This window comes from Argiope bruennichi, chromosome 11 (assembly GCF_947563725.1).
Source record: "Argiope bruennichi chromosome 11, qqArgBrue1.1, whole genome shotgun sequence".
Taxonomy (NCBI): Eukaryota; Metazoa; Arthropoda; class Arachnida; order Araneae; family Araneidae; genus Argiope; species Argiope bruennichi.
The window spans coordinates 51,487,261-51,497,158 of NC_079161.1; the positions used below are offsets into that span (position 1 = coordinate 51,487,261).

Sequence of the window (9,898 nt, forward strand, 5' to 3'; positions counted from 1 at the left end):
CTGTACTGTGTTAGTGTCTGAAGGAACTGTATTTCTAAAAGTTTTCCATAACTGGTTAGAATCGAAATTTTTTGTTTATATTACTATAATTGTAAATTATTATGCAATTATTTTATAATCTAAGACGGGACCGAAAAAAATGTCATACAAAACGCCACTCTATATTCAAAATATCTCACGGAAAAAGCTTCATCATATTCTTTTGTGTTTTTGTTGTAAGAATTGCAGTCGGAACTTTACTGTACAGAAGAAAGAAGGAAAAAATCAAACTAAATAATAATCACAGCAAATTCAGGCACTAATGAACAAATTTATTTAAAATCGGGTAAAAAAATGGTATAACAATACATTTTAACACAAACCCAATAAAAAGTTATACAAATATTATTTAAATAAATTATCTCATACTTGCAATAAATGCTGATGTAATGACTCAAAATTTGTGATAAAAGAAGCCTGTACCTACATTTTGAAACGTTTCATACAGTCTGAATTGAATCGGCATATTAGTGTTATATTAATATTTTAATTTAATATGCTATTATGATTTAAAAATTCTGAGCTGGGACGGTTATAATCTTGATGCTGGTTAAAAATGGCCCGCGGACCACAGTCAATGGATTCAAGAAAGATTATAGACTAATTTCTGATCAAATATTAGATTTTCTTTTCTAAAAATGTTTTTCTCTTAATTATTCATTATTTAAGCAGCATCAATCCTCGTTTTTTCCAAAAATTTTAAATTTGAGAAAGAAGATTTCATCAATGTTATTTTCAATAAAATCCAAAAATCAGTTGCGTATGGAAAAAAAAATTAAACAATTTTTAATTGAATGTTAGAAGAGACAAAAGAAAGAAGAAACAAAAATTTCTTATTAAAGCCTCATTTCACATAAGCAGTTTTTTTTTTCCAGCCTTGTAATTAAATAAAACATTCCCGCCAAAATGTAAAAGGGTAGAGAAAAAATATACGATCAGCACGAATCGTAGACAATTTATTTTTCTTGATAGCCATAACGGTGTTCTGCCACTGCTTACTCGTCCTGGATTGGCTAAAGAAATTCATAACAAGGAAAAAAAAAAAAAAAAGAAAAGAAGAGTGGATTTTTTTTTTCGGCTCCATTTTTGCTTTAGTTCTTTTCCCTTCATACTTTGCTCCCTGAATGTTATCTGTTTCGCCAACCTTAGTTTGGGGCAGGTGGTTTTTGTATAGTATACATTGGATTCTCATATCTTTTTGAAACGCATTGAAGTAAGTATCCCCGTCATTTTAGACGCTCTTATATGGATGACATATATATATAAACATAACGCACTTTGTATTTAATTTCAGATGTATAATTGTGAATTGCCTCCCAGTTCGAAGATTTTTCGACGAGCCATGTGGTGGAAAAGAGAACAGTATATGTCTTTCCATCCTCCTGATGATAATTTTTCAGAAAGAATGTCTGGACTTTATCCTGCATATCCTGTTGGCCTCTGGAATCCATGGGCATTCAATATAGATATGAATAACGTGAATTATCCTGTATTTCCACGTTTTGAAAGTGGTAGTAAGTTCTACAAGTCCCCGAAGAAAAATGATAAAACCAATAACCCGAGGATGAATAAAATTCCTGAAAAAGGTAAATCGAGTTTTTTTTTTTTTAAAGAAACAATTTATCTAATTATAATATGTTAGTATCGTCAGACGTTTTAATATGCGTAGTAATTTAATTTTTTTCAATACTAAGTTTTTATTTTTGTAATCATTCGTTTTATATTTCGATAACAAAAATTTTCAAAATTTCTAATTAAAATTCAATATCTAGAAAAACAAGCCACTTGTGAATTGATGTAACTGATGCTGTTCCAAGTAATGGTTTCCTATATATTGTGTGTATTGTTTCCTATATATTTTTTATAAATTTATGTCAAAGTACTTAACAAGTTGTATAGTTTGTCCTTCAAATGAATTGTTAAATGATGGTATAGTTAATTGTTGAACTGCATTACCAATAATCCTTACGATGAACATTTTATATCCAAAATTGTTCATCCTAATGATTGTATATTTTGAATATTTTAATTATTTTATGCTGTTTTGTCATTTAATTGCCATTCAGTTTTTCTTCTAGTTTAATGTTTTATTTACTCGAAGTAATCTCTATTTAATAAATAACTTTAGGTTTGTAGGAATCAATTAGATTTACAAATGAATAGGTAGCTCAATCTTTAATAGTTGCGACACGATCATTAAAACTAATATATATTTCGAAAAAAAAAACTATTCCAGTGGAAAAAAATATGATAGCAGTATTATATTAAATGCATAAAGTATTTTTCTTCTCGAAATAGTTTCATATTGTGATTTGAAAAATCGAAAGCATTTTGATGCAAGTTTTATAGCTTAAATTTGAAAATTTTCAAAATAATCCCCAAAATACTATTTGGATAATTTTAAATCGAATTGTCAGTCGGGTAATTTTAAATCCTTTTTTTTAATTTTCTGTTTAATTTCAACTAAAATACACATATAAATTGTTTTTAAACGTGTGTTTAAAATTATTTTATCAATAAGTTTTTAATTTTGAACCAATTAGAACTTAAAAACGAATACTTAATATGTTGAGTATTATTTTTTAAGGTATCCTGACACGTTAAATGGGTCAATTTTCGCTGAAAATGACATTTAAAAAATTTTTATTTATTGGATAGACCAGTCTTTGAGCTATCCAAAACAGGTTTACTTTTGTCTCTACGTTAATTAGAAGTCAAGATATTAATATTCTAGTAATGATCGGTAAACCGGAAATGGTAATCAGTAAACCGGACACATTTAAATAACCTGTAAGTACCGATTTAAAAGGCCAAAAACATGTTAAAAATTAGTATAAACACAAATTTAATTTTAAATACGGAAAATTTTTTGCACAGAAAATCACATAATGCCAATGAGAGTTTTCAACGGTGTTTTGTGGAAATTTGAACCTGAAGATGTCTTTGCTGAGTTCCGAACTCTCAGATTAGGGGCATTTATGTCTGTAATAGATTTTAACGAACGGTTTATAGGATTACTGAATATCCTTAAGGTTACTGGTGTGTATCCTAGTGCAAATGCAGTTAAAGCATTTGCTGAGCTGTACAAAGATTGAATAAATGAATCTAGGCGGCATTCACTGCCAAATGCAAAAATTACCAGAAAAAAATTAAAATGATTGAAAAGTAAAATTATTAAAAAGCTGAGGAAGAAGGTATGACTTATAAATGTAAGGAATTTTTAGTATGCACACACATAATTTATTATTAAAATATGTTACTATATACTTTAAATGCATTTTTCTCAAAATTGATTTTTACTTATTTTTTGCTCCCTTCAAATCAAATAACTCAAAATATAATTATCATATTACTATGAAATTTGGTGGAATTTGTCTTTATACTATTTTCTAGGGAATGAACTAAAAGTTTTAAGATTGAGTGAATATTTCTTAATTTATTGCCGATTATTTGAATAATAACTTCATAAATTTACTAAAAGTTTCTTGATAAATCTTCGACTGGTTCTAAAATTTTTATTTATTATTATAACCATACGCTGGTAGTTCATTCTCTAGAGAAAACTATGTAGTTTATTTTGGTAGTTTATTTTGGTATTTGCTTAAATTTATGCTATTAAATGCCAATTTTCAAAAAGTATTAATGTTTATTTCAAATATTGACATCCTATTACTAATTTTGAATAGTCATAAACCCAGAAATATGGTTGAAGTATGTCTACGCCATGTACTTCAAAAAAAAAAAAAAAATGCTCCGAACGTGTTCGGATACCTTAAATATAAAAGAAAAATTTAAATAATCAAATTTATTATAAATAGCATTTATTCTTTAAAATATTGTAACAGTTAAAATTTTCATATTTTTTCGCGAACTTGCGTTTTTTGTTCCATATCGTAGTAGCTAAAATGAAATATTAAAATTGGATACTTTATTAATTATAGATACTGAACTAACTATATTGCATAATTAAATATTACAAATTTAAAAATCATTACCACAACGTATTCTTCAAAATTGTGTACAGTCTTTCAAGTGGAAAAAAGTAAGGGAATTCCCCGCACTCATAAATTTTTTCACTGACTACTTTTCTATATTCATTGAATGCAAAGTAATAGTAGTCCATTTTTGTCTATCTACGTATATACTTATTTTTAAATAATCAATATTCTAAAGAACACGTTCGCGTGGAATTACCCTCTGGGGAATAATTTCAAGGATGTCGCATAGAATCGAAATTCTGTGAATTAAGAGTATACACATTGCTTCTTATGAATTCTGTAAATGTAAATATTATTCCAACATGATTTAAATTAAAATAAAGAACAAGTTATTAAAGTAACAAGCATTATAATACGAATTTAAATACCAAAATTCGTCTAGCATTTATAGCAATGCTCGCATAGCTTAACATTCCATAATCATTTATGAGTTATATCAGAGCAAATTGCGTTACTAAACATATTGTCGTCTTTGTAATTTTCACAGCTTAAATTCCTGGAATACTGATAACAAAAAAACCACTTTCTCAGAATATGAAAGCGCACTCTTATGTAGTTTCGTCTACATAGTGTCGTTCCTCGATTAATTATTTTTTTTTTTTTTTTAAATATTGCTTGTAAATTTTTTAAGTAATTTCTTGGTTGCCTCTAGCCAAAATCACTGATACAGTTTATGCTTTCGGTTTGATTTTCCCCCTTTTAATGATATTAGTAGAGTACATTTATTAAATTATGTGAGCCAAAGCGCTATTTTTGCCTTATTTATTGAAATCAGTTGATTGGTTCAGCAAAATTTTATACCAAATTTGGAATGTTGATAATATACCGTGGCTAACTTCTGAGCATATTCAACAACTTCTTGTTCTTAAGAAACTGAGAAAATCAGCTTCCTTCTTAAGTGATTTTTTTTTTTTTTTTTCAGATTAAATAATAGAGAAGTCTGTCTCGTGTTAATTCAGAGATTCCAAAAGTTTTACCCTTTACCCGATTTTTCGGCTACTTTTAGTTACCCCTAGTTGTTGCTTATTAGTATTTCGTGCATGATTCAGAGACATCTGTAAAATAAATAATGGTCTCATTTGGTAAATGATTTTTGTTAGAGGATCGGGAACGAGTTGTCATATTACATGGAACTAACTGCCTTACTCATAATTTATTCATTCAGCAGATATTCTTTCAATTAAAATTTGATAAATTGACTAAAAAATAGTCCGTTGTATTGAAAAATACTGGGTCTTCGAATATTGATAGAATAAGTGTTAGAATAAGAATGTTTTAGAATAAGAATACTTTATCTTAAGAACTGGGGTTCCGAAATTTTAAGGGAAACACTGATTTCGATCTTCCCCCTCCCCAAATAGATGATGAAATTTAAATTTGAAGTTAGCATTTTGTTTCGGTTCTTAAGACTAAATCCATTTTTTGATGATCTTGTTCTCGCTAAGATGAAAATACTTTCATATGCTGTTCGAGAATTTATTTTTACTAAATATACAAATCCAGTTGTTTAAGTTCTTTCTTTTTTTTTTTTTTTTTTTTTTTTTTTTTTTGGTTTTTGGCCAAATATTATAAAACTTGACTACACTTTTCATTAAGGATTTTGACGAATTTGGTGTCAGCATCATTTATGTGCTGTTGGTGATAAAGTGCACTATATTCTTCCATTTTACTAAGTTATTTTTACATCACTTTTCAAATTCAGAAATTTAACTTTTCAATGATAATAATTTCATTTTTGTACAATGTTTTTTTCTCCAATTTTAAAATATATTTAAATTAACTTTGCAATATTACTCTTCCTTATTATTTATTTTAAGATGTTTTCTTGCATGCAGCTTATAAAAGAAGTGCATTGTTACTGAATTGTGTTTAAAATTAATTTTGGAATTTCACAGTAATAGAATTGATGTAACTGAAAAGTTGATAATTATAATTGTTGAATGCAAATTTTTTGCAGCATTCTGTGATATTATTAGGGAAAATATTAACATTATGATTAATTTTTAATTGAAAATCTAATTCAAATTTTGCAAAACCAATCCCATATTATTTTTTTACCCAAAATATAACAGCATGTCAAATTTGGTAGCTTTAGATCTAACAGTTATCTTTTTAAATGATTTTTTTATCTTGCATTTAATTGTTAAATGCATGTTGCATAATGCAATTAATAGATCATATACCAACCTATAAATATTATGTTAAAATACTCTGATAATCCATTTTTTTAAAATAACATGTTTTGAGAAATCTTTTGCTCTAGAATTCAGCATTTTATTTGATCAGATTGATTATTGTAAAAAAAGTTTCTCCAAAAATTGTTCATTTTGTTTCATTCATATAATGTTCTTTTTCAATAATGTTTTTTAGTCTATTGATATCATTTTATGCATGTCCTTATTTGCTCATATTACAAACAGCTATTTTATCAGTTGGTAATTGCATGCTGCTTACTTTCGAAACAGTAGTGATGCAGTAAATCATCACTAAAATATAATTAAGGGGAAGTTTAATAATATAACTATTTTCTACAGCAATATGTTGTGCAAAAGCCTATACTCTATTTGAATTTGTTTCATTATTGCAGAATCGAATCTAGAAATTACAAATTGCATTATTGTGGGCATTTTTGCTTATTCAAAAAGGCTTTTATATAATTTTATTGCTATTATCTAGATATCTCGTATTTATAAAAAATCATGAAACTGTAAGGTATACAATGGGTGAGAAATATGAATAAAATTTCTTAATATTGGCTTCTGAGAATCATGATGGCTGTAGGACTACTCCTAAGAAGAGACAAAATTTAGTTCTGTTCAAAACAAGTTAAATTTATATTCTGTTGATTGAACATAATAACTTGATTTGTTCAGGTATAAAATTTCAATAGAAAAATTCTTATTTCCCTATAAGCTTGCAGAGCTCAACTTTTCAAAGTGTTTGCTACTGGTGTCAGTCAAAATCGATGGCTTAATCACCTAATAAACTTCCGAATTGAAAAATCTGGATAATTTAGAGAAAGAAATTAGTATTTACATTTTAATGTTATTCATAAATTTTAGTTTATTGTTTTAAAAGTTGATAAGTTTTTCTAATTCTAAGAACAGTTCATATAGGTTTTGAAAAAAATTGATATCAAATGCATGTTCCATTTAAAATAAACCAATATTAAGTTTTCTCTTAAAAAAATATATAACAATTTTATCTTTATATCATTTTAAAAATATATTTAGAAAAATATTCGCTTTTTAATTTTTTTACATTAATTATTTTTGATATTTTCTGAACAATTTTTAAAAAACGCATATGGCATCAGTTTAATTTTTAAGAACATAGCAATTTCTTAACACAATTGCAACTATATTAAAATCCTTTAAACCACTGTTGATTATAATTAATTTTTTAACTTGATTTATCATGTTCTTTTATAAAACAGGTAAATTTAAATAATTTATGGCTTTCTTCCCTCATATGTTGGGAAACAAATTTAACACTATGAGGGGGAAAAAAAGAATGTTTCTAGTTGTCAAATGTCACTTTTTCACTCGGAGAATTTAATTTCTTCAAATGTTCAAGATACATATTTTGCTGGATTTTTGTTATCTATGTAATAGAAATATCTCAGTAAAAACATATTAACTACATCCAAAGTATATGGTGCAAAAATTCTGCCGTTGGTTAAAACCAGAAAATTAGTCATATTAATATGTGTAACACCAAACTTTCATGTAATTTGATTTGATCCTATAAAAAATTTTAGCAGCATTTTCTACATATTATATACAAACATGGAAACATAGGTTTTTGGAATTGAATTTCATTTTTTTTTTTTTCAGATAGATTAATTTTCTTTTATGTAATAATTCATATAATATTTTTAGTATCTCAAGCATTCTGTATAAATTTATTTAATTAATCATACTTATATCGTAAAATACAATTTCATATATTTATATTATTGGGTCCTTAGAATTATTCTGTTTTTTTTAAACGAAGTGGAATTAGCAAACCAATGTTTTAATTAAATTTGTTGTTGAGATTGTCACATTAGTTCTATACCTATATTTTTCTAAAAATTGTAATAAATGAAGAAGGTATTGAGTTACTCAAACTGGATCCAGAATATCAAATCATTTTGCTTATATGAATGCAGTAACACATCCAGTATTTTATTAAGTATCTTTTTTTTCTTTGTTAAAGTATGATTATCTTTAAAAAAATTCTACTGATTAGAAATTAAAGATATTTGTTAAAATTTAAAAAAAAATGCAAGTTTAATGAACAAAAAATTTAAGAGGTGGATTTTTTTCAAATTAATTTTGGCCTGAAATTATATTTCATTTTGTGCAGCTTTCAATAAAATCATGATAAAAAGTACAACATTATCTCTGCAATATGTGCCGAAATCGAAATGACCTTTAAAATATATTTTAAATGCTTAATAATTGTTTTAAATTATAGACTTAACAATTAATCTGTTACATATCTAATATTTAAGAATTTTTATTTCAAAAATTGTTAGTTTTTAAATATAGCAGAATTTTGAAAACAACTGTGTTAATTTAATATATTACCATCTCTGATATTCATGCTAGAACTTATGACAATTTGTTTCATTTCTTAAACAATATCTTACAAATTAGAACATAGGCAAAATGATACAAAAAATTTTATCAAAGAAAATTGCAGCAAAATATTATATTCATGGTGATAAACATATCTGAATTGTTTAAATTCTGAAAATTCTTGTCTGCATGCCATATTGAGCGAGGCAGTCCCATGCTAACATAGTCTTTGTGCATAAGTGAAATTGAAATCAAGAAGTTCCAACTCAGAAAACATTGCTTATAAAGAGGACTAAACAGTTTTCAGTGATTATGTGAATGCCAGATACTATATATATATAAAGTTCAAAAAGAGCTCGGGAATCAAAAACTTATGATTGGTTTTGGTGCTGTGTTATCGAAACTATTACCGAATAGAGTAGTAGGTGGTTTATCGCTTATTCAAGCAGAGCTGTGATCAGTATTCCAGGCTCATAAAACTGGACGTCTATAATTCTGTCCAGGAGACTCCATTTCAGTAGTCTCAATTTTAATGTCGTTACAAAATAAGTCAATTTCGTATCTTGGTATAAAATGGAATGCATGACTTGACAATGCTATATATAAAAGGTATTCAGCTTTTCTTTTAAATATGAACTTATGTTTTCTTTAAATTGCAGGTTTCCAGTCGCAAGGTCAAGTTGGTCCACAATACATGCCATTACCATCAATTCATCCTACATGCTTCAGAAAACAAGATCAGTTCAACCCAAGATACATTCCACCACCAGTACATCCTTCAAGTTTTAAACATCCAGAGCAGTTTAGCCCAAGGCAGACACCACTTCCAATTCCACGTTCAAGTTATAAGCAAAAAGATCAATTAAATCTAAAGCAGATATCAATCTCACCATCAGGTTATAAGCAACAAGGTCAACATAACCCAAGGCAGATACCATCAGCAATTCCACCTCCCTATTACAACAAGCCATATAAAAATACGATTATCAATTCTAAAAATGGTCAAAGAAATCAAGTCTGCCGTTTTTGCCTTCAAAATGGAGAAAGAGAAGAATTCTACCGCAACCATCAATTAAAAGGTCATAATGGAAAAGTTACATGCCCAATATTGCGAAAATATGTTTGCGATATCTGTAATGCTACAGGAGATAATGCACACACAAGGGCTTATTGTCCTTTCTATGAAGAAAAGAATAAAAAACCGCTTGCAGTGATTTTGAAACAAACATACCATGATAGTTGTGGTCGCATTAGAAAATAATCATTTCTATAATTAATTCTTTTAAATAAAATCTA

The 9,898-nt window shown here is 27.2% G+C and overlaps 1 protein-coding gene across 1 annotated transcript; it reads left to right on the forward strand.

Moving 5' to 3' along the window:
• The first annotated feature begins 1,163 nt into the window (after positions 1-1,163).
• Positions 1,164-9,898, forward strand: LOC129957380 (uncharacterized). Its single transcript, XM_056069672.1, has 3 exons — positions 1,164-1,252; positions 1,334-1,625; positions 9,262-9,898. The coding sequence occupies exons 2-3, from the start codon at positions 1,334-1,336 to the stop codon at positions 9,861-9,863; spliced, it is 894 nt and encodes a 297-aa protein (XP_055925647.1). The 5' UTR covers positions 1,164-1,252; the 3' UTR covers positions 9,864-9,898.